Genomic DNA, 25,788 nt, shown 5'->3' with positions numbered 1-25,788 from the left:
TCTCGAGCTGGTCTGAACCAGGTGTTTTGGTTTGGATGTTAAATTGCTGATAACTTTTTCCAATTTGTGGAAGGGATTACTTGAAGTAGCGTTATGTTGCTGACTGCATATTCCCGTGATTTTGCGGTGCTGGCGATGGTTCATATGAGGTCTTCTTATGTTCTTCCAAAATCTGAGTTCTTTCTTCTTTCAGCTGTTCTTCATTCTAATACTGAGTATTGGTCAGCGTAGTAAATTTTCTGAGATCTTCGTACTAATTACGTCGAAACCATCTACTGGGTAGTCCTCGTTGCGGCAAATCTCGAGGATGGTAATTTTTTCTCGTGCAAGGCTACGAAGTTCTCTACCGTAGTTTTTGGTTACTGTTCCGTCAGTCGCCAAAAAAATTTTCCCGTGCAAGGCTACAAAGTTCTTGCACCGTAGTTTTAGCTTTGGTCACTGTTCCTATATCGAAGCCAAACTGCAATTCTTTAAAAAAAAAATAACCGTTTAATTTGGTCATTGCTATTGTCGTTTACTGCGTCGAGCCTTTCCTGTCTTTGCTCGGTTTCTCTATTGAAGCGCGCTGCCTTTTGTCGCATCTGCTGCTGCTGTTGTATCTATTGGCTTTTTTGACTGGTAGAGGAGTTGTTAGATAAGTTCGGTGAGCCTTTTCTGTCAAATGAACCAGATAGTTTTCTGGTGTATTCTTTTTCAGGCCGAACGGTAGCTGTTCGAATTTAAAGACGTGAGCGTCATGTAGACGAGGTTCGCAAATATAGTCCCTTTAAGCTGTCAAGCTTGCAGATACGTTCACTCGTGTAGCTGTTCCTAGCTTCTGATGAAACATCAACTAGTCTTTTCGCAATTGTAACTGGAGAAAGTTCGCTTGTCGTCCGGAGTGGATCCCTGCTACGCGGACACTCCCTTGGAACATTTGTTCGAAATGTGAAAAGTCTTCTTTTTCTGTTGCTTCGATCGGCGCTTTGAGATTAAGGCCTAAGTCAGTTTATTGCAAATAGAAGTCTTTCAGTTTGTTGCCATTTTTGATTTCAGCTAGGAATAGGAAAAGCCCCAATTTAAAGTCAAGAAACTTTTTCTAATTAGTTTCTGTAATTTTGCTTGGAATCTTAGTGGCCTTTTGACGCTAAAGTCTCAAGTGTTACGTACTTGAATAGTTTAAATATGGTATTTTTTTTCTACTTTTGAATCGGTGTTCCACGGCCCTAATTTTTTTCTACTCATTTGTTTTGGTAAATCTGCTGCCAATTGGTTGGTTTGGCTTTCCTGGACTGAGCACCTATTAGTTTCCTGGGATAATCAATTTACTGCGCGGAAAGTTTTGGATTGAGTAACTGTTTTTTGAAGTTTTTGTGTATTCTTCAAGTGAAGTTGGAAAATGAAGTTTGCCATCCGATCAACACCAACACCTAGTCCGTCTCCCATAGACTGTTGTTCTCACAGTTGTTCTTATCTGTCTACCTATGGTCACTGCCTGCAACGCTGCTAGAACTAGTGAACTTGTCTCAGTTGATCGTACCAGTTGTCATCGGGTTGTTGTTGTGTTAGTAGTTGTCGTCTTTAGCCTTTAATCTCATTTCATCAATGTCTCTAAATCCATTGGTACCATCTTCCACGTCCGTCACGATATTCCCTCAATGGCCTAATGTCATTTGCTTATGGCTTTTCCTTTAGATATCTTTTTCTGCATGAATTATTGTGCGGTTGGGCGAATCTTTCACTGAGGGATGCTTGAGTTAGATGCTTTTTCTGATTCTCTGATTATCTTAACGAAAGAGAGTTCTATTTGTTTTAAATTTCACTTGCAGTTCAACTCTGACTTTATTCAGCTCAGGATCGAAATGCTATGTGTGAGCTATATCCTTTTTACAATAATGGCATTGTAAACAATGGTTACCTGGATTTTTGTTATGTAACGCTAATTTAGGGGCGTCAAATTGATATTATTGGAAAAAGCTTTGGTCATGGTCTTCGAGCTAAGTTTTCAAGTACCGAAAAATGCAAGTATACTGTGCAAGTATCGCTTGATTTTCTTACCTTATTTATCGAAGCAGAATAATTTTTTCGTTTTTTTTTTGTGGTGCTTTAACTCACCGATTACATCGAAATAAGTTGAACGCTAAACAAGTGTTTTGTTTGACTTTTTCATTTAGTTTTCTCGATTGCTACGTTTTGTTAACTCAATCGCTTTCAAAATTGTCATAAGCAAAGTTTTGTACCGTTGTTTCTCAACAGAACTTTTACGAAATTTTAGAACAAAAATATTTCAAATCGAAGCGAGACTTAATTATGATACATCTATAGCACTCACTCAGCGCTATGGGGCTTGTTTTTGGTACCTGATTAAGCATTTAAAAAACGTCCGAGTTCAAAGTTTGGACGTGTTCGGAACAACAGGTTTCTGGTTTCATTTCACAATGCTGCAAATAAACATCTCAGTATAGTTATAGTTGCTATGGAAATATTTGTAAGCGTGGACACTTCAAATGCTAGTTTAACTTTAAATAAAGTTCAAAAGGTTATAATTTAAGTTATTAGAGCAAATAAGTTTAGTTTGATAGTCAAATATCAAGAAGAATTTTGAAAAGATTGTTGCTTGTACAGAAACTCATGTTATATGCTAAATTAATCATCTTTTTCCATGATGGCGAAAAGCATTTAGTTCACTTTTGGAGGTATTTTTTTTTGAGATTATCAGGTTGGAACTAACTCGCATTAATGACACTTTTGAGAAGTAATTATTTTAAGCTGGTGTGATTTTCAAAAACTTTCTTTAAAACAAGATAAGGCATTATTTGTTGATTTGGGTTATAAAATCATCGCATTTGCGAGGGGTACTCGCTTAGCTCTCAAGGTTTCCTTAGTCTAGTATCAACATTAGTACACAAGTCAATTGATTTCAATCTTATTCAAATGCAGACAATTCAGCCAAAAAATTTGGTAGAAATTGGCCAAATCAGAGTAAAAAGACTAGTCCGAAAAAATTGAAATGGTTGTAATTTGGTAATAGTCAACATAGTTTCATCATGGGAACTATGAAATATCAGAACCGTTTTTCAACATCAAAAAGTGGCTACGTACTTCTCAAATTGGGTTATTTTAAACAAAAAAGCACCAATCATAATTTTTTCGTGAAATTCAAAGAGCTTTAAAAGGGCATATATTTTTTTTCTTTGAAATTCGAAAATTAAGTTTTATCAAAAAACATATCAGTGTTTTTCCCTGTTTCCTTGCGTTCGTTACTCTTTTTTAACTGTCAGTTGCCGATGTTTTTAATTGGCATTTATATTATCTTGTCCGGCTTTCTGTGGGCATATTTTCCAAAGCATGGATTTTACTTTGATGTGAACAGTTTTTATTAATTGAAAATTCTGTAATTTATGAGTTCACTAAATCTGATTGCGAATTAATTTGTTTATTTAATTTCCAAATTGATTTAACGGTTTTGGTTTTTCTTATGTCGGCTTTTTCAAATTATATTGCGGAGTTGCAAAATATTTTTATGTATTGAGTACGGTTGGGTCGTAAAAACGTTTAAAACTTATTACCTCAAAACTTTTCATGAAAACTTTTTTTCCGGCTCAATGACAGTCGACTTCAGTTTTTTAGCCTTTATTGCCGCGTGTTAATTGATTCCCATTGTTTTTCAAGGCTGTTTATGAACATCATCTAATACAATTATGAAATTTTTGTCTGTGTAATTTTTTACTCAATATTTGTACTCTCAGTAATTTTTTCTCACAATTTTCTTCTTTTTCTGTTCACTATCTAATAATGCAATGTTTTAACCTATGTCATTATCAAGGGTATTCCAATCGGTTTTCTACTATTTTTCTCATTGGTCACACTTCCTCATTTAGTGAGTAATAAGGTGTAAGTAATAATTTTTTTCAAATAATTTTCTCGAAAAAATGTTGATTTTGTCGGATTTGTGATTTTCGTCCTGGATTCCGTCGGTTCGTTTTCCGTTCAACTTCAATGCCATTTTTATCTGCTACGGTTTTTTGGTTTACTTTATAAAGCATGAATTTTGTTTTATTTCATATTTTTTAAAATATAATTTGAAGTAAAATGCACATTTACCTAGTCTGATTTTAACAATTTTATTTTTGAATTGAGCATTTTCGGTTTATGCTATATCAGTTTAGTCAAATTATATTGCGTAATGTCGAGGGCATATTATGTTCTAATTCGATTGTTTGTTTCAGTAGGTTTTGTTCAATAGGTTTTAATCAGTAGGTTTTGTCGGTATATGATTTTCATTGCTTTTTAAGGCAATGAAAATCTCTAATGCAAACATGAAGTTTCTGGTACGTGTAGTGTTTTTCGGTTTTTTCAAATTATTTATCCTCATGATCATCAGAAAAAATTCGTCTTTTTTCCATTCACTATCTTAGAACACTATTTTTGGTATCGCAAGTGTTGCGAAGCTCTGCTTCGCCTCTGAGTTTATTTTCAATACTTTGTTTCATTTTTTTGGTTGAAGTACTTTTTCAATAATTTTTCAGTTTCTGTTTTTAATTTTAACTCGCAATTTGTAAAAGCAAAGGAAAGCATTGTCATATATCTGGAGACTAAAATATCTGCACCATAAATTAAAAATGACATTCCAATACGGCGATTTCTTCTCTTTCAGTTGCTACCAGTGAACTTTTCTCGTATTTCAAAATGGTTCCAATTTAAAGAAAGTTTTGGATTTACGTTCAAGGGTACACTTTGTTCGAGTTTTCAGTTAAATTTAACTATATGAAGTTTTTCTGGGTAAAGTTTTTCAATTGTTTTCCAATCTTTTTAGATTCTTTTTATTTTAACCGTCTCTGATTTGAATATAAATATGATTTCTTTTAAGAGATTGAAAAGAGGATTGTTACGAGCTGATGAGAGTTGTGAATACTGTTGTAAAGGTCTTGGTGACTATTTTCCAGGAAAACAAAGTCTTGAAATGCTCTTTTAACTACAGAAGTGCGTTCATATTAATGCGTATAAGAATGCACTTCGGTATATGTGCTCATTTTGAGTTCAATTCAAGTTCATTTGTTTAGTGGTAGGTTAATTTCGCTCTCCAGTTGCCAAAAAGGAAATGACGCGAAAAGACGTGATCGATTTGTAGTTTCGAATGTGGAATTTAATTTCGAGACTCAACGAAATAAAATAAATAGTCCATTGATCCATTTTTCTCAAATCTGTTAGTTTTTTTTTTATATAAAAACCGTGTTAATCATAAATTGTTGTTGTTGATGTGTAGTTTCATAGCGTTGATTGACTCTTTTCCAACTGTTTGTGGGCTATTTTCTTGAGTGTTAATGTTCCAAGCAATTAAAGTGGGGAGGAAGTTTGTCTTCGTGTGTGTTTTACTTTTTCACACTAAAACCAGATATCACAATTAATCATCACTATGGGCTGAGTGATATATCATTTTACAGCATTTTTAGTCGTGATTGAAGCGACATTTATAATTTTCACAAAAGTTTTCTCGGTGTCGAGAAATACCGGTTTGACTGTTTTGCTTTATTTGTTCTGAGCTATTAAAGCGGGCAGCTAGGTGTTATCTTAGGGCAGGAGTACACTATGCAGAAAGATAAGTTTTTTTGTTTTAATTTTGAAAACAACTGTACACAGTTATGCGTTATGCTAAAGTCACTAGTTACTCTTGAGACAAGCGAGGATATTGCAACATACTACCAGACTTTTTTCTGGCAAACAACTCTGTACAAGACTTTTTTCTGTAAAGAATACTATTAAGATTTCGTATCTGTTTCATCTTGCTTCACCCAGAGCATCTGCCTTAGAGGCAACACAGCTAGTTGAGACGACAGAGGTCTTTGGTGCTAATCCGACCTGCTGCCGTTTTTTAAAAACTAAAATCTTTCTGCTTGTTCAGACTATCGTCCGTCTATTAATGTTTGTTTTTGTCGGCTTAGATCCCAAAGCAAGGACTCTTTTTGAAGATTCAGTTTTCTTCTAAATTCCTTAATTCCTTCTAAATTCCTTTATTCCATTTTAAAGACCCATTGGTGGAGGTAATTGAGTTTCATGATTTTTTAATGAAGTCTTATTTATTTGAAAATTTTTCACTACAAACGTTTTTTTCTTAATTTTCTGTCTGCTCCGTTCACTGAATTATTACGTGGGCAATGATCTATTACGTGTGCGATTATTGTGCTTGCGATTAGCAAGTCTTATCAATTCCGAATCCCTGAATCATTTTCTGAAATATGCGTTTTTTCAACCAAAGAAGCTTCTCCATATTGCTCGTCAAGTTTTTGAGATTTCGATCGTTTTTTGGTATTTTCTTTTTTTTCTCAAACACTACCCGCAAATTCTGAGGTTAATGATTCAGTTCGAAGAATATGATGTAAAGATCTTCCCTGCACAGATGGTTACACCCTAATTTTTTGTGTAGAAAAGCAGGTATGGTTCATTTCTTGAAAACTACACAGCCAAATCTGGTATTCAGTTCTCTTTAAAGAATGTAGTTTCTCCCCTACATAGGCGACTAATGTCGTATTTTAATGCCGTAAACCACTAAGGGTATGAGTTGAGACCATTAAAAAATTTTAAGCTCAAATTTTCTTTTGGTGTTCAACCAGAATTGTTTGCCTTAGTTGCCGCCTGATTGTCATTTTTTCAATTTATCTTTTCTAGTGATTTTTCAGCTTTACTTTTCAAAAAAGTCCGACTTTCATATCTTTTTCTAATCATTGCAAGTGTTGCGGAGCTCTGCTTCGCCTTTGTGTTTATGTTAGTTTTACTCAGGTCTGGTATACTTGTGGTTTTTGTTTTCTTAAATATTTTGGTTTACGCAGTAAGAAGTTTTGAGCCATGATAGTAGTGAATGGTCTTATACAGGTCTTTACCCTTGCGATGAGCAAGGGTATTGTAATCGGGTACTAGTTTTTTTTCCCGTAAACAACTTTGTCCACAAGATCGGCACTTCTAAGTAGTATCTTCCGCAAGAAGAAGTTAAGTAGTAATAAGTTAAAACCCGTTTCAGGTGGTGATTATCTTTTCAATTTTTTTTTTAATTTTACATTTTGTGTTCGTGGTTTTCGTCTAGTTCCTGTTGGTTCTTTTTCTGGTCTTTTAAACGTCATCGATTTTTTATTTGGCAGGGTTTTAATATTGCTTTTTTTTAAAGCATGGGTTTTGTTTCAGTTTAAACAATTTTTATAACCGGAACTTCACAAATTTGTAAATTTACCATGCCTGGTTTTGAGTTTTTAAAATTTTTTCTTTCTTTTTATAATGAAAAAATTTCAGTTAATGAAGTATTGACTTAGTCAAATTATTTTGCGTTATTTCGAGATATATATATATATATCAAAATATATATCTGTTTTGCATTATGTGTTTCAGTTCGGATGGGTCGTAACTATTTTTAATTTTTATGAAATTTTTTATGACAACAGTTTTGTTTTCGGCTAAACAGGTTTCGACCCAATTTTTGTCAACTTTGTTGCCGCTCGGTAAAGGATTCCTATTTATTAAGGCCTGTTTATGAACTTTGTCCAATACAAGTATGAAGTTTTTGTAGCTGTAATTTTTCAACTTTTGTCAAGTAATTTTTCCAAGTAATTATTTCCAACATAATTTTCAGAAGTATTTTTCATTTTGTCCATTTTTTCATTCACTATGTGTTTTTTTTTGCATCGCAAGTGTTGCGAAACTCCGCTTCGCCTCTGTTTTTAATTTGTTTTGTTTTTCTGGAAAAATCTTGAAATTTGTTCGCTAAAATTCGATGAAAAAAAATCGTTAGTGAAACCGCAACATCGAGTTTTAGCGATCAAGATTTTTCCTGAAAAAAAAACTTACAAAAAAAATTTACACAGAGACGCAAAGAAAAATACACAAAGACGCAAAGATGCAAAGAAAAAACAAAGTGAATGAAAAAACCACAAAAGTCAAAAATGCTTCTGAAAATTATGTTGGAAAAAATTAGTTGGAAAAATAACTTGACAAAATTGAAAAACTACAGCTACAAAAACTCCATTTCATTTCCCTTGTTCAAAGGAAGGTAAGCTATAGTATCGAACAGCAAAAGTAGTAAGGTCGCCAAAAACGTGATCTACTCTAGTTTCGATAGTGGAGTTTATTTTTCAGTTTCTTAGCGGAAGAAACATTTTATCCATTGATCCATTTTTCTAAAATGGGATATTCATTCGTAAAAACGGTCAATCACAAATAGTCAAAGAGCTTTAAGGCCAATATTTTTCTTTGAAATTAGTAAATTGAAATTGTTTCTAGAAACAAGTCATTATTTTTTGTTTCCTTTTGTTCATAACTGTCTGTTGGCTATATTTGGTTTATACTTAATCGATTGAGTGGAATCATATGATCGTTGGACAAGCGAAACGATTTTTCTACGCTTGTGATTATTGAAGGGTGTAATTTAAGATTTTGAGACTCAAAACGTTTTTTATTATTATTAAATCATTTATTTTGGCTCAACGGGTGTCTGCTCGAAAATCGTCGGCTTCAATACCGCTTTGAATCTTTGTAAAGGTAACTTTCATTTTTCTTATTATCGTTTTTTTAAAATTGAACTTTCAATACCGCTTTGTATCTTTTTAAATGTAACTTTCATTTTTCTTATTATCGTTTTTTGAAAAAAAAAGACAGATATGAAAAATTTTGGCTTAGCGGCTTTCAATATAATCAGATTTCTCAAAAAAAATTATCCATGAAAAAATTCTGCATTATCTGCATCATGATAAATAATAAAAAATGCTTTCTATTCTGATAGTTTTTATCTTTTCGCCATCTATCGTTCAAACTCTTTAGCAGTACTGAGTGATTCCGATTTTATTAAAATTTTGGATTTAATCTTAACGATACTCTATCTAATCGAGTTTATAACAACGGTTCAATTATAAGTCTGATTGACAATCATGCTGGACTGGCAACCGTAAATACCTGTCCAAGTCACATGTACTGTTTTTAGTTAGCAGCGTTGTTATTGTGTAGTTAATGCCAATGTGAACACAGTAAAGTACTCCTGAATGCCTTAATTGGGCAATTTTGCTAGATTTTTGGTTGCTGCATTCTTATTTGACTTGAAATTGCTGCGTTGTTGGTTGATTGGATTTTTGACACCGTTTAATTCCTCAGTAACTAAAATTTTTATTCAAACGCCATCTTTTAAGTAAAAAATCTCTGTGCGGGATTCATTTCCTGTAATTGAATTTTCCAATTTACCCTATTTAAGTACCTAGTAATTACGATGCTTCGTATTCATTCGATTCACCTTATCTAATTTGATCATTTGATTTTGTATGATTTCTCACCTTTTTTTAGCATAGCTGTTGAGGAAATTTTGGTCTCAACTTGATATAGGGTCTTGCTTTTCGTAATTCAATGACCTGTACTCGTAAATTAACTCGGTCAGCCTCGAAAAAAATTGCCGTTTTTTGTAAATCTGTGCCCTCGTAAAATCCCAGAACGCTTCGGTTGCTATCGTTGTTTCATAGTCGAATCGACGTCAGACAGTAAAATTGGCAATTAGGAGCAACAGTTTTGTCGACACCAAAGTGCTTATTAACTCGCCAGCTGATTATTGAGACGAGTTGATATGAATTATATTGAATTTATTGGAGCAGTCAGCTGAAGTTATTGAAAGCTTATCGGACCAAGTTTTTTTCATTCAGTAAATTCAACTGTAGTGGTTTTTGGATGTTTTGGAAATGATTCTTCGTTCAGCTTCCCAACGTTTTAAACTTTGTCAATATGACGTCTATTAAATGATACGCAGTCTATTTGGCTGATTTTGATGCCATTTTCTGTTCGCAATAATACACTGAAGTTATTCATGAAGTCTTTCCGGTGAGCTGGCCAAAAGAGATAGAAATTGTTAGCTAGCATCCGACAGTTGTTTCAGCGTCATAACCAAAAGGCGATGTCTTGAAATTCATTTTGATTGTTTAAGATCGATACACTTCGTTGATTGAAAATAGACTGAAATTTTTTTAAATAAGTTCGGCCTCTTATTTGGTTATAAGAAGTGATGCTATCGTTTGTAGTCAGCCGCATTTGAAAATTTTATTATTTATATATTTATATTATTTTATATTTTATATTATATATATATATATATATATATATATATATATATATATATATATATATATATATATGCTGGAGTTGAGATTTTTTGTATCAGTTAAAACATGTTAACCTGGTTTTCTTAAATTGTGCCAATTTTAACAAAAACTCATTTGGTTTCATGAATCAACTTACAATGATATATATATCGCACAAATTCAGAAATAGGCAGTCATCATTCGAAGTTCAATATAAGGCGAAACTCATAAAGTTCAATTTAAGGACAAACTCAAAACACTTTCCTTTTTCTAAGTAAAAATGACGCTGAAATACATTTATAAAAGTTGAGAGGCGCAATACATAATAAAATTTCCCCCAGTTTTTAAGAGGATTGAACGTAGCTAAGACTTTTTTATAGATCTTCGTGATTTCTTTCAGGAAAAAATTCACGCTCAATTATAATTTCTGTTTAATTTTAGTTCATTTCCAGGCAAACTTCACTATGGCAAAAGTGTAAATGGCACGAAAAACGTGTTCTGCTTCTAGTTTCGAAAGTGGATTTTAATGTTCGGATTTCCCAGCGGAATTAAAAATATACCTATTAATCCAATTTTTTTCAAATAGGGTATTTTTTAAAGAAGCACTAATCAAAAATTGTTCTTGAAATTCAAAGAGCTTAAGGGGCCTATAGATTTTTGTTGAAATTCGGAAATTGAAGTTTTTTCAAAAAATATATTTTTTTGTGTTCATTGCGTTCATGACTATTTTCCAACAGTCGATTGGCTGGCAATATTCTGTAATTGGATTTTGTGAGTGAGTAGTTGGTGTAATTGGTGAGTGAGTAGTACATATTAAACTAATGCAAATCAGAAATATACGCTAATGGTTATGATGCCACGATGATAATAAAAAAAGTCCATTTAGCTTTAAGTGTTGGCCACAACAAAAAGCTTGCTTCTAGCACAGTGGCGGTTTTAGGATTTTTTCAAAGAAGGGGCTCACTTTCTAGCAAAACGATCAATTATAGATTCAGTTTTCACATCCAAGTCACTATGTATATAGCAAAGTGCTAGCGCACTTATTCGCTGCTCTGACATCGTTGCACGAAGGTAGCTTTTGAGTAACTTCAGGGCAGAGAAACTTCGCTCCGCAGTAGCCGTTGACACTGGTATAGTCGCAAAGATGCGGAGCAAAGCCTCCTCGGAACATTCTTGCATACTTCGTAAAAGCCCTCGTGAAAAAGAATATGTCTCTCGAACCAGTTTTCTGTGCTGCCGTAATATCCCCAAATAATACACACACTTTGCAAAAAAGACCTTTCTTTTCAATCGAATATGCAAGATATGGGTGCTTAGTCAGATGATCTTTGCTCAGAAAACGTTTAACTAATCGCTCACCATCTTTGCGCTCTTCGTATGGCTATTGAAAGTTGGCTGGAGGAAGTAAATCGTCAGTTAAAAGAAAGTATTTCTCCTCCTTGGTAAGAGAATGTGACGAAGCAATACCGATATCTGGTATAATTTTTATTAAAAACCTCAAAGGGTCCCCCCTTTGCTCGTTTTCACTGTTAAAATCCGTAAGGGGGGGCTCGAGCCCCCCCAGCCCCCCCTCTAAAACCGCCACTGTTCTAGCAGCTTTCGAACTTTTTAAAATTTGTTTGTAGTGGTCAAGATCCTGATTATTTAAGATGAAAAATATATATATTCATTTTTTTGAGTGATGCAATGTTGAATTCCACGCAAGTAAATGGAAATAAACATAATTTTCCTCCAATATGCTTTGCGTAAATTCGCCCATCGCCTCTTTAATTATGTGAAGACGGTACGTTTTTTTGCTCCTTTCTATTGGAGGAAAATATTCAACTGACTTATGAAAGTGATATTTTATGAGACTCGTTTTACTTTTCTTTTCAACGGTTGCCAGGAAAGTAGTTATCTCTTTATTATATTGGCATAAATTTATCTTCATAGCAGTTAATCTTCAAATCTAGAAATCAGAATGAACGGTTCATCTGTTGACCTTTTCTTAGATGAAAACTCAACTTTCGATGAAGATTTTGAAAGGGAAGACCAGAGTTCTCTTTTCGAGACCACTCTCTGCATTGTGATTACAATCACTGTTATTCTATTCAGTTCCTTCTGCTTGATCATTTTTCTCTTCTCGCCCAGGCAAATTCGATCTAATTTCAAAAACCCAACTGGTTACATAATGACATGGCTAAGTATCATTGACTTCGTAAGTGGCTTTATTCTTCTCATTCCCATGTCAGTGACAGTGACACTTGACCATAAATGGCAGTTTGGTCGATCTTTCTGTGGAATTCAGGGAATGGTTTTGCAACTTGTACAGAATATGGCCAATACATTGCTAATGACAGTAGCAGTAGACCGGTTTTGTGCGCTGGTCACGCCAATCAGGTATAGTTATTTACAGAATGCACGTATAATTCAGGTCAAATAGTCAATTTCCAATGCCAGTCAATTTTTCTAAATGGAGGAAAATTGTATCTTAATTGCTCCACCACTAAAGGCAATTCTTTAAAGCCAATGTGAGATATTAGTTTTTAAAGAGTAATGAATGTAGTGAGTACTCTTATGTAGGTCTAAGTGATTTTTTTTGGTTTTTTTTTAGGAAAGATCAGTTCACGCTGTTTTGATTTTTCGCTGTTTGACTTGTGATTTTTTTTAAGCTCAGTGCTTTTTCCTTGTTTAAAGGAAGATAAACTCCTTTATTGAACAGCGAAAATGTAAACGTCATGAAAAACGTGATCGACTACTAATTTCGAAAACGGAATTTAGTTATCAGATTTTTCAGCGAAATGATTACTTTACTTGTTGATACAGTTTTCTCAAATAACGTTATTTTTATCAAAACAGCAACAACCACAATTGAGATGAAGCACCATTCGTGAATTTTAAAGAGCTTTAAGTGTTTATTTTTTTCTTTAATTTTCGAAAATTGAAGTTTTTTCAAAAAACAAGTCAGTTTTTTTGCTTCTTTGCTTGCATTTCTCTTTTCCAACCGTCAGTTTGCTACTTAAGAGTCGTGAACGTAGTAAATGCTCTTATATAGGTCATCGCCATTTTCTTAAAGTTATTATTTTCCATATTGTCAACCTTGAAAACGCTTAATGAAGTACTAAGCTAACTGCGTAAAAAACTCCCCGAGTAACAAAATAATTGTCAAAGTTTTGGAATCAATGTCAAAAGGACATCAGTTCACAGACACGATCTGAGATAACTAGGAATTGAGATCACCAACACAAGTTGAGGCTGAAACATTCGTTCCTTAAACAAGGCAGAAACAAACGGCTGTGAACAAAAAAGGTATAGAACAACTTAACCATCACTTTTATTTAACCTATTGTATTGACCTAAAAGCAAGCTGGGAGGATTCCATCGAATTCCGTTTTTCTCACTATTATTTCATGGATGTCATGCGTAAAAATGCTATTGCTTTTCTGAGAAACAAGTTTTCAATATGAAAAAAACTTAAATTACGAAGTTTTTTGCCACTTCAAATAGTTGATATAGGCGTTTTCTATGTCGCCCGTGATATCAATTTTCAAATCTCTAGTTTTTAATTACATTTTAAATATAAATATGTTAACATAAGGGTAGGTAGTGTCGTATTGCGAAGGAGTCTAGCTTCATGTCCAAAGTGATAACGCTCGCTTGTTTAAACAACCCATAAACATAATTTTAAATTATGGTTTGCTTAAACCTCTCATGTGAAATTCATGAGTTCTTTACACAAGCGAGTGGTATACGATCAGTCTTTTTTTTCCAACCAAACTTTAATGCGCTCCCTCAAAACTGAAAATACAGTAAGCGTGAAAATCCAGATCAAGCCGCCATGGGTAAGTGATTACACTAGCGATAATTACGAACCTTCTATTTTTCTAACCTAACTCGAAAAAAGTGGTCATTAATAGTGTTCATTCGTATGAAAATTTCACTGTAGCATTGGCAATTGAAATGAATCTGCTCTCTGCTTGATTTGTGTCTAGTGTTTTGACCTATAAAGCATCCGTGGCTGAGTGTGTAGTGTTTGAGACTCTTAATTTCTAGGTCGCAGTCTCGAATCTAATATTTTGCCGAGTTTTTACTAATTCGAGGCTTATTTCTATTTCTTTATTGCACTTTATAGAGCTCTTTTTTTCGTTTCTCGTTACTGTTTGCGAAGCGAAGTTTTGCCTATGTTGTAAGGTCTGAGACTCCTAGTTTGGCGGTCTTGATTCGAATCCCGTAGTATCCGAGGCTTTCTCTATTTAATGTTTTAGGGCATTTTCTGAGCTCGTTTTGGTAGTTTTCTTTGCTTTTTGCGAAATTCATCATCACTCAGTGTTTAATTTGTTGGTCGACTGTTTCATTGCAGTAAAAGAATACTGAACTCTGTTATTATCTATTGGCTGATTTCTTGATAATTAAAATCAAAATTTCGTGTCTATGGACGATGTGATTGATGTATCACTTGTTTAGATCCTGTATTTTTTGCGGAAAACTTTTAAATTTGATTTTTGCGATTGGTAAATTGATTACTGCAATTCAAATTGAAATTCTAAGGCAAATTACTAAGGCAAATTTCCTCGAGCTCACTGGTCCTTTTTTACACATGCAAAGCTTGTGTGATAGTATGAACTGTCTTTTTTCCAACTTAAGTCGCAAATATTAAGTTCATTTTGAAAGTGTTCATTTTGATCAACAATCAGCTATTAAGTACAGCCAATGCTAAGGATATTAACACAGACTATTATATTACAAATAGCACTTGAGCTTCAAGATATCATGGATTTGTAGCGTAGAGGTAGGGAAGGAGACGCGCAACAACATAAGAGGGTTCGAACTTGTGCAGGGTCGGATATTTTTACTGAACTTTTTGATAATATTTAAATTTGTCCGCTCTATAAATTGAGGCATGTTGGTTGGTAAATTTCTTTTTTTTTTTTCAAATTGATTGGTACTTCTTATGCGTCATAATTGGCTTGCGTCACTTTGAAATTATGTAGACTCATAATTGGCGTGCGTCACTTCTGACGGACTGAGTAAAACTTTGAGTCTACAAAATTTCTTGGTTTTCCCAGTAGCGTTATCGGTCGTATCTTTGCTTGTGTATGCGAAGTGCATCTTCGCCTTTGTGTTAATGTTCTGTTAGCTATGCGTATAGGCGGTTTTTCATTTGATTTGTATTAAAGCTGATTTTTCGAATTCTTTTTTTTTGGTGGAGCTCGAAGTACGCTTTCAGGTAACCAAAATGGAATTGCTGCTCGGCGTTTAATTTTGAAAGGAGAGTTTGTAGGAGTTTCAATAGGAGGGGTTTGTTTTGTTTTTCTTTTGTGTAACATCGAATGGACTGATAGTTTTTCTGTTTAAAGAGGCGGGGCTAAGGATGTGTCTTCTGAGAACGTTAGCATTAGTAATCACGTTTCCGTCTGATTCTCAAAGGAATTTTTGTTTGACGAGTCAAAATTAGGTATAAGTAGAGTTTTTCAACTAAAAATCTTATATGCTCATACACTTGACCGATCGTAACAATCTTGTTTGCGAAATGTGGCTAATTAGATTAAAAGCTAAAATTATGTTCTTCAACTACAAGGAATTATTTTAAAATTTTGAGGATTGTCTAGCTGTGAATCAAACCCAGCCTAGCTTGTTACAATTGGATTTTACTCTTAAACTCATAAGAAAACTTTTTTGTTATCGATAATTTGAGAATTTCAATGCCAAATTTGGTAGTTGATCAGGGAAGTTACAGAAATTGCTAAATTACCTTGAAAAAATTCAAAAGTTCGCCGTGCAATGTCATTTAAATGAAAATTAGAATATTGAAAAAGGTTTCTCTAAGCAGAATGGAAAGTACTGATTAATTGAAAGCCTCCTAAACTCTGAGGTTAATATGCCCTTGTTCCCTATTTCTGAATCGCTATAATCCCACTAATGAAAATTGCTAGGCAAATATAAGTTTCGAAGCTAGGCTAATATAAATTAAATCTTCATGCTTTGAGCGAAAGGTTTATGTCATAAATTGAGACAAGATGAACGGAGCGTTGGTAATAAAAAGTGAAGTCGATCTTTTTTATGAACTCAAGTTCGTTTTCTAAGCTGAGCGAACTTTTTTGATGCTTTCGTGAATACAAACTATAGATATTGAACCAGTCAATTAAGATTTTTTAAGTACTCATATTTCATTTTTTGACAAAAATGTAAATTCAATCAATATTAGATATAACGGAGTAAAAGGATTAAATCCGTTGTTTGTTGTCAACTTGTTTTGAACTTCAACCTGAGACGTGATGTGTTGAGAAAAAGTTTTAAAGCGTGTTCCGTTTTCTGCGAACAAAATGAAAGTGCATTCTGTAACGTGTAACTATCTAAGATACCTCTACTTGATGTCAACGCTGACCAAGAAGACATACTTGCTCTTCTCGCTCTTCGTCGTCCTCTATTCCTCCTTCTTTCCCGTTGCTTCTGCAATCTACTTCAACGCGCCCAACTTCGACGGACAACTCCTGTGTTTCATATACTCACCCTCTCTGCAATTCACTCTGTGTAATTTTGTGATCAATGCAGTCATACCTTTGGTGATTATGGTCACCTGTTATGCGGCGATTATTGTGGCGTTGTGTCGCGCTAAGCATGGAGGTGCATCTGCTAGTCAGGGTAATGCGCAAAACTTGATGGCACAGACGGCATCGTTGACCAAACATAGGGAATCAAACGTTAGTCAAGTCAAGTCATTATTGTTTTAGGCCTCATTTTTCACTGTTTGGGACATCTGTCGCTTCAACTTAACAAATTAAGAATGGAATTAATGAAGAAAAGCATCTAAACGGAAAGAGTTCTGATAACTTGTATTTACTGAATTAGCGAGTTCGACATGTTTATGTTCTCAAGCATCGATAATTAATTTCTTTTTTGTTTAGGAAAGCGCAGCCTCGGTACCTGGAACTAATTACAAAATGATTGCATCCAACTCTGTTGAACGTTTCTCGGTTACCCCCGAGTCCACTTGTAGCAGACGACATGTATCTCACGCGAAGGAACAAGAGGAACGAAACGTGATCAAACGAGCCTACAATCTGTTCCTAACTATCACTGTCATCTTCATTCTCACCTGGGTTCCTTACATGTCTGTTGATTTTATATACAAAAACCCCCCTGCGATTGTGTACAAACTGACGACCTACCTGATATTCACAATTTCCCTGTCTAATTTCCCGCTTTTTCTGACATACAACCGAAGCTTCAGAAGCGCGTCTGCAACTTTAGTAAAAATGTGGCTATGTCCAGGGGCTATTAGAAATGAAAGGGCGCGAAATGTGAGGAATATGAGCCAGAATACAAGAAGACAGCAACCAGGATGCACAGGTACACCAAGAGATTCTTCGAATCGGCTCGGAAATCCGAATGGAGGTGTATACTTGCAGGAAACAACGAGAACCTCCCTGACCACCAGCTACTTGGCAGTTCCTAGGAGAGTCAGCGCAGACCAAGCTGAAAATGCATGCTAAAACTTATTGATGATTATAATCGGACTCAAATTTGGCAAATAATAAATTTTAGTTTGTATTGTGAATTTAATTTATTTACATTTGGGAACGAGTCAATTTTTGAAGAGGAATTGAACGCAGTAAAGACTCATATAAATGAATGAAATTTTTCGAGGTTTGACTTTAAATCATATTGAGGTTCATTTTCAAGCTCAGATCATTTCTTTTGTTAAAGGGGGACTCAACCTCTACTAGCGATCAGCAGCAGTGTAATTGTCTCAAAAAACATGATCGATTTCTTGTTTCGAATGTGGATTTTAATTTTCTGATTTCCCAGCGGAATATAAATTTTACCTATTGACCCATTTTTATCAAATTTGGTTAGTTTTATGAAAAAGTGTCAATCATAAATGGTTCTTGAAATTCGCAGAGCTTATTTTTTTTCTATGAATTTCAGTATTTTTATCAAGTCAGTGTTTTTACACAAACATAGCTTGTGTTATAGTATGAACTCTTTTTTTCCAACCTAAGTCGCAAATATTGTTGCGATGCAATTGTTGCGACAAAATGGGTTCATTTTGAAAGTGTTCGTTTTGATCCAGCTATTAACTACAGCCAATGCTAAGGACATTAACATGGACTATTTTATTTCAAATAGCATTTTAGCTTCAAGGTATCATGGATCTGTAGCGTAGAGGTAGGGAAAGAGACTAGCAACAAAATAAGAGGGTTCGAACTTGTGCAGGGTCGGATATTTTTACTGAACTTTTTTGTACTAGTTAAATTTGTCCGCTTTATAAATTGAGGCATGTTAGTTGTTAAATTTCTTTTTTTTTCGAATTGACTGGTACTGCTAATGCGTCACAATTGGCTTGCGTCACTTAGCAATTATGTAGACTCAAAATTTTAATCATTCAGTTTTTCCCAGTAGCGTTATCGGTTATGTTTTTGCTTGTGTATGCGAATTGCAACTTCGCCTCTGTGTTAATTTTTCTTTCCTTGCATTCATTGACTATTTTCGAACTCTTTGTTGGTTTTGTTGGCTATGTTTTCAATTCCCGAACTAAATTAGTGATTAATTGTCAACTTGATTGATAATTAGAAGTTTTCTGGGCAAAGGTGCTGAAAACTTGGTAGCGTATATTTTTGAACGAGAAGGAGCATTGAGCCGAGCCAGGTCAGAATCTGTATTTTTTTTCTATTATGACACAATTTAATTTTTGAATTATTGTCTACTTATTTTTTATCGGCCCACTAGACAGTAAATTTTTCCTAAAAAAATTCAAAAAGCAGTTCAAACAAGGTTGGAATCTTGTTTTTATATTACTTAGGGTGCGTGAGATTCAGTTTGCTTTTGCAAAAATTAGTTCATTTCTAAAAATATTGTTGAACTTTTTTTTTTGGAAAATATTTTTTTTTGGAAATATTGTTGTTGATTCGCTTGCCTGGATTACTTCCCTCAATTGCAATTGATAGCTGAACTTGGGTAGATTTTGTTTGTGAGCCTTTTCGTAATCAAAATTTGTTAATAAAGAATCGGTTTGGTGTTGTGGAATATGTTCAAGAGTAATGAACATAGTGAAGGCTCTTATATAGGTCTTGCTGAATTTTTTTGTTTTTTTTTTCAGGAAAAAGTCTTAGAATAATGATGCACTTAGTTATAATGCACTTTTTGAGTTCAATTGCAATTCATCTGCTGAAAGTGACATAATTAGCCTTCTCCAATTACGAACGTGCAAATGGCGCGAAAATTCGCGAACAATTTCTAGTTTCGAAAGTGGAATTTAATTTCATTTTCAGCGGAATTACAACTTCACCTGTTGATCCAGTTTTCTCAAGTTGGGTTAATGTTATCAAAAAAGCGCAATCATAAATCGTTCTAGAAATTCAAAGAGCTTTAAAGGCATCTATTTTTTTTCTTCGAAAGTTGAGATTTATTCAACAAAGTCAGTGTTTTTTTCTGTTTACTTGCGCTCATTACTCTTTTCCAATCTTCGATTGGTTATGTTTTTATGGGTTAATGAGCAGCGTGAAAGCATTCTGGCATTTTTCTCGGAATAAGTCTTAGATGTTTACGCTCAGTTTTGTTTTGTCGGCTTGAGTTTTGATTTCTTTTAAGTTTCCAATTTAGTTGCCAAATGAAAGGGAACATATAATTTCTATAAAATTTCAAATGGCGACCAAGAAATGAATATTTTTCCAAAGTGTTTTGTTTTCAATTTGAGGGCGGAATCAAAGGTCATCCGTGAGGTAGTTTTATAAAATGGGGTCAGTTTTATCAAATAGGTGTCAAACATAAAAGATTTAAAAATTGAAACGAGGTTTGAGATAATGTATGTGTTCTTTTTTAATTTTATTTTTTTTTCAGAAAATTCAATTCATTTTTTGGGTTCCTGGAGTTAATGGACTTTTTTAGAACTGGCTATATTCGGTCGGCCAAAATTGGATTTCTTAAAAAGTACCAAAGGGGGGACCCTTTGGGTTGGCAGGGGTTCGAATCCCTGAGGGGGGGGGGGGGGCGTCCGCCCCCCCCCCCCCCCCTAAATCCGCCCCTGTTCTTAGCCAATTTTTGCAGTTTGACTGTCTCCTGTCCAATATTTTCAAAATTATACCTAATTGTATTAAGTAACCGAGTATTGCTGCTGAAGACGAAGCACAGATTTGAATAGAATGTTTCAGTTTTTTACTGGCATTAATAATTTTGGCTTGGTTGTTGTCAAACTTTGACATCTAAATGTGTACTTTTTTATTGCCAATAGTTGTAATGAAGATACTTATACAGTGCTACTTATGCTACTTGTGCAAAATCAGAAATATAAATGCGTTTTTGCAATTGATTTAACTCCGTTTTAAGAAAGACAAAGTTTTTCGCTTTTTGAGAGTTTAGCCTTGTATTAATGTCGTCAATTTGGAGCGCGAATTTCTGGTCCGAGATAATGTACCAAAATTGATGTCAAATTTACCGATTCAGTCGCTGAGCAGTTTGTATCAAAGTGAGCCTTCTTTATAGCCAGCTAGTTAAACAAGGGTATAATCTCAATAACGTTGCGCATAACATGAATTAAGAATTTTTTTGAGTTTAAACTAATTTGAACAAAATTTAGACGATTATACTCGTAGGTTTTTTTTGATTTACCTTAGAAGCTTAATTTGATGAGTTTTATTGAGTAATTGACTCGGTAGTTCTGAAATATTCAAGTGTAATTTATCGCAGATAATGTGAAATTATCGTAAATTATTTCACTTATATATGTGATATTTTTGAAATTTTTCCCTGAAATTTTTCCCTGCCTAATTTCGATTTTTCACGGTTCGAATTTTTTTTTTACTTCTATTCCTTTGTTGACAGGAAAACAAGCTCTCTTATCGACCGCAAAGTGTAAAAGTCACGAAAACCGTGCGTGCATGACTTCTTGCTTGAAAACTAGTTTTTTTTTCTGAATTTCCAGCTGAATAAAAAAACTGACTGAATCCTTTATTCTCTAAGTTCTTTTTCAATAGATGTACAAAAAGGTGCCGAAATTGACCCTTTTTGGGCTTGAATTTTGCAAAAAAAAGGTTTCACCATATAATATTTGGTACATTTAGAGCATTTTTTCTTCCTATCACTTTTTGAGTGTCTATAAACCCTTTAAAGACACTTGAATAGGTCTTGATAATCTGATTTGTTTTAAAGGAAGGTAATTCATGCTATCCAATTGTGAAAGCTCTAGGAGCGCAGGCGTGAATAAGTTCAAAAGTTTATTTAATTTCTAGTTTTCCCAGGGTAATGAAAATTTAGCCCTCCATTCAATGTTCTCAAGTTGGGTTAGTTTTATCACAAAATTGTCAATCATCGTATGTTTTTGAACTTCGAAGAACTTTAAGGCCAAATATTTTCTTCTTGAAATGCGAAAAGTTTTTATTCATAAGTCATTTTTTTGGTTTCTTCATTGCGTCATTTTTCTGTTTCCTTGTTGTGTTCGTTTCCAATTTTCTGTCGCTCGCTTCGTCCATTATCTCCCTAATTTAAGACAAACTGTTAAATTAAATTTCTAAAAATATAGTTTTTTCTGTTTTAGTTGATAAATCAGCATATAGGCTGTTTTGATTTTTCTAAAAAAAAATTTTCAAGCTAGTCTGAAAAGTTGTCCACGTTCAACTTCAGCTTTTTGGGGGTTGATTTTTTTCAAGTTTAGCTTAAATTAATTTGCGCTAATTATAGCTAATGACGCTCTCTAGTCACGTCTGCAATTAGCAGGCGTTATCAAATCGGAATCTAGACTTTTTCCAGGTTAATAGCATTTTGTTCGATAAAATCAGTTAAATTATTTGATAGCTTGGTTTTTAATAAATTCAAAATTCTTGGTTTCTCCGCCACACTTGGCTTACTGGGAGTTACCAAAATGTAATAGGCTTAGTTGCCGTTCGATAGATTTTTATGAATACTTATTTCTCACCGGCAATTGTATGCTGGTTGTGTTTTTGTCAAATTAAACATCGTGACTAAATTGTGAAATTTTTTTAAAAGCGGTTTCTTAACATTTTTCATTTGTTTTAGACTGTGGCTTTTGTTTCATTTTTTCCCGGACTTTTGAAGAAAACGGAATATTTATTCTCGTTGTGGTTTTTTATTCAGTCAATTTTCACCGATCGAAATAATAATTTTCAACAAAATTTTTTTATACCCCATTGAAGATATGGGCTTCCTGAGTTCAAATGTAAAAAGATATTTTACCTCCAATTATTTTTTGTAAAAATTTGGGGGCTTGAAGTCAAGTTTTTTTTCGGTTTCGTTCTGTTGACTATCTGTTGGCTAAGTTGTGTTTTGTCATATGGCACTTTATCTTAAACGTTTAATCGTGTCATATTTATGTGCTCATAACGGATAATCCTAAATAAAATGGAGGGTGGGCATATACCGTATAACAAGAAATTTTACCAAAAAGCTCCGACTTGCTGGTCATTTTTTTGAGAAAAATAGAGCTTTTGAAGCATTTTTAAAACCTTCAACCAAAAAGAGCAATCAGTTCTATAAAAATGCAGCCTAAAATTTTTTGTAATGTTGCTTCTCAGCCGTTTTCTGCTTCCCTCTGCAGTTTTAATTGAAGATAAAGAGCTTTCAAGTTGATAACGCATGGAATAAATGTGCTGGTGTACATTACGTATATCAAATAGGATTATTTTATGTAATATGTATAACGTGGACAATTCACTGGTTATCACTATCTATATCTATCTATACTATATTTAAATGCGAGTGACAGCTATCTCCCATGTTTAAGCATAATAATTTTGCATGTTTAACGAAAGAATTTTTTCATGTTTAAGCTATATCATATATTGCAATGCTTAAGAAAATTTTTCAATTAGTTATCAGTAATTTTTTTTTCGAGGCCAAATTAGGTCTGTCTGTCTGTATACCTGCTTTTTCATTTAATTTGATTATGCCTGTCTACCCGTCTCCTAATTTTTTAACTTTCAATTTGGTTTCGACGATTCAGTTCAAAATAATACTACTGTCAAACTGTTGTCTCCAATTCTTTCTCTTTATCTTTAGTTGGATTTACTATATTTTTTTTCCTGTTTCTTTATCCTTATTTTTTCGATCCTTCTTTTTCGATCTTTTCTATCTTTTTTCTAAGTTTTTTTTCAATCCTTCTTTTTCGATCCTTCTTTTTCGATCTTTTTTCTCTCTATCTTTTCTTTGATCTTTTTATCTTTTTTTAATCCTTCTTTTTTGATCTTTGTTTTCGATCTTTCTTTTTCGATCTTTTTTTTCAATCATATTCGATGTTTTTTTCCGATCCTTCTTTTTCGATTTTTTTTCTTATCTTTTTTTTTCAATCCTTCTTTTTCGACTTTTTTTTCTATCTTTTTTTTCAATGTTATCGATCCTTCTTTTTCGATCCCTCTTTTTCGATGTTTTTTTTCATCTTTCTTTTATCTTTTTTCGATCTTTCTTTTTCGACCTTTTGTTCTCTTTTTTCTATTTTTTTCTGTCGTTTCTTTTTTCAATATTTTTTTTCGATGTGTTTTCCTATCTTTTTTTTATCTTTATCTTTTTTTCGATCCTTTTTCAATCTTTTTTTCAAATCTTATTTTTGTCTTTTTTCGATCCTTCTTTTTCAATCTTTTTCTATCCTTCTTTTCGATCTTTTTTTTCTATTTTTTGTATTTTTTTGATTCTCCTTTTTCTTAAATTTTTTCAAGCCTTTTTCGATTTCTTTTTCAATCCTTCTTTTCGATCTTTTTTCTATTTTTTTAGTATCTTTTTTTATCTAAATTAAAACTTAAATTTTCAAAAAACTTGATTTAATTGTTTTCAAAATTTGAAATGCCTTACCCTTTGGTTGGGTGCTGTCAGGGTACTCTCATGAATTGCGAGTTTTGCCTCCAAATATGACTGCTCAAATCCTTGTAGTTTTCGAGATATGGCGTTTTTTTGTGATTTTTCACAAAAATTTCAGAAAAGTTGAATTATTATTTTTTTCAATTTTAAAATTCCTTACCTTGTATCTGAGTGCTGTCAGAGTACTCTCATGAGTTGCGAGTTTTGCCTCCAAATTTGACTGCTCAAATCCTTGTAGTTTTCGAGATATGGCGTTTTTTTGTGATTTTTCACAAAAATTTCAGAAAAGTTGAATTATTTTTTTTTTCAATTTTAAAATTCCTTACCTTGTATCTGAGTGCTGTCAGAGTACTCTCAGAAGTTTCGAATCTTGACTCCAAAGTTGACTGCTCAAATCTTTGTAGTTTCGAGATATGACGTGTTTTGTGATTTTTCAAAAAAATTTCAGAAAACTTAACGATTTTTTTTCTTCAAAATTTGAAGTTCCCAATCCTGTAATTGGGGGCTATCAGAGTACTCTCAGGGGTTGCGAACCTTGCCTCCAGTTATGACTGCTCCAATCTTTGTAGTTTCGAGATATGACGTGTTTTGTGATTTTTCAAAAAAATTTCAGAAAACTTAACGATTTTTTTTCTTCAAAATTTGAAATGCCTTACCCTGTAGTTGTGTGATTTCAGGGTACTCTCAAGGGTTGCGATTCTTGCCTCCAAATATGACTGCTCAACTTCTTATAGCTTTCGAGATATGACGTTTTTTTGTAATTTTTCGAGTAAATTTCAGGGTACTCTCAGGGGTTGCGAATCTTGCCTCCAAATATGACTGCTCAAATTCTTATATAGTTTTCGAGATATGACGTTTTTTGAGAATTTTCGAGTAAATTTTTTTTCTTGAAAGTTTGAAATTCCTAACCATGTAATTGGGTGCTGTCAGAGTACACTAAAAGCCTGCAGATCTGGTTTCCATTATTTGCGATTTTTCCTGAGTTGTCAAAAGTTCGAAGCACCGGTGGTGCGTTACACGCTAGTTATTATTAAATGGTTTCTTTTCTTGGGTTTTTTTTTCGAAATACCAACCTTAGGTTGAAAAATCTGCATTTCTTCTATGTTGGAATATTTTGACGCTTGGGCCTTGACGCATGTTGAAGCGCTCATCATTTCCTGTCAAATAGTTTTCAGATTGCAAAAATACGTTTCCATTTCCGATTAGTTGTTGAAATTTGGGTTCAAAAATGTCAATTTGAAAACATGGCTATTTTTATAGACCTTTGCAGGCGTCAAATTGAATTTTAATTGTCAATTACAAATTGCAGGTGTTCTATTGAATTTTTCATCGACTTCATTTCAGGCTTCGCTTATTAAGGAATTCGAAGGAACAGGAGGGGATGAAACATGTTCAGTGGAGACCGGGTTGTTCTACCATTTTGTGGGGGGTGCAGAAAGTGTGGAATCAATTTTGACCCGCTTGTTGAAGAACTTCAAAATCGACTTCCATCTTGATGACATGGAAGTTCCACTGAGCTCCAAGTTAGTCTGATAAATATATAATTATAAAAACTTCGGCAATTTCTGTCAATTTTCAACAATTATCGTCACAAATATACTCACGCAGAACGTCAACAGTCAAATTTTACAAAAACAAAAAAGACCTGTATGCCATTTGGAATGGCCTCTTAGCATGCGTGTCAATCAGCATACGCATGTCGAATCAAATTTGAACAGCATGCACTTCGCCGAAATAGGTCGAAAATGAAATTTTACATGTCCTTGACGAATAAAGAGATTATCAAAACGAAATTTAAATTTACGCTTATTTGTTTTTTTATCTCAATCAAAGCAATTATCGCTCGCGTATAGACACAAAGCTTATAGCTACGTCCTCGTCAGGTTTCACCACTTTGCGATAATTTTTTTAACAAACAAAGTTGTGCTTA

The 25,788-nt window shown here is 33.7% G+C and overlaps 2 protein-coding genes across 2 annotated transcripts in view; both read left to right on the top strand.

Annotated features, from left to right (window-relative positions):
* LOC134841733 (telomerase protein component 1-like) overlaps nucleotides 1–25,788 on the top strand; it is a 126,368-nt gene that overhangs the window by 27,568 nt on the left and 73,012 nt on the right. The window contains exon 20 of the mRNA XM_063857769.1: nucleotides 25,203–25,381. Coding sequence (XP_063713839.1) covers nucleotides 25,203–25,381 — 179 coding nt within the window. The remainder of the gene's footprint in view (nucleotides 1–25,202; nucleotides 25,382–25,788) is intronic.
* On the top strand, nucleotides 8,748–17,636 carry LOC134841400 (alpha-1A adrenergic receptor-like). The gene is made up of 4 exons (XM_063857364.1): nucleotides 8,748–9,846; nucleotides 11,702–12,455; nucleotides 16,414–16,756; nucleotides 16,961–17,636. The coding sequence occupies exons 2-4, from the start codon at nucleotides 12,037–12,039 to the stop codon at nucleotides 17,546–17,548; spliced, it is 1,350 nt and encodes a 449-aa protein (XP_063713434.1). The 5' UTR covers nucleotides 8,748–9,846; nucleotides 11,702–12,036; the 3' UTR covers nucleotides 17,549–17,636.

This window comes from Symsagittifera roscoffensis, chromosome 3 (genome assembly GCF_963678635.1).
Source record: "Symsagittifera roscoffensis chromosome 3, txSymRosc1.1, whole genome shotgun sequence".
NCBI lineage: Eukaryota > Metazoa > Xenacoelomorpha > Acoela > Convolutidae > Symsagittifera > Symsagittifera roscoffensis.
Note: the sequence above shows the minus strand (reverse complement) of the source record. Positions and strands in the feature narration are given on the sequence as shown.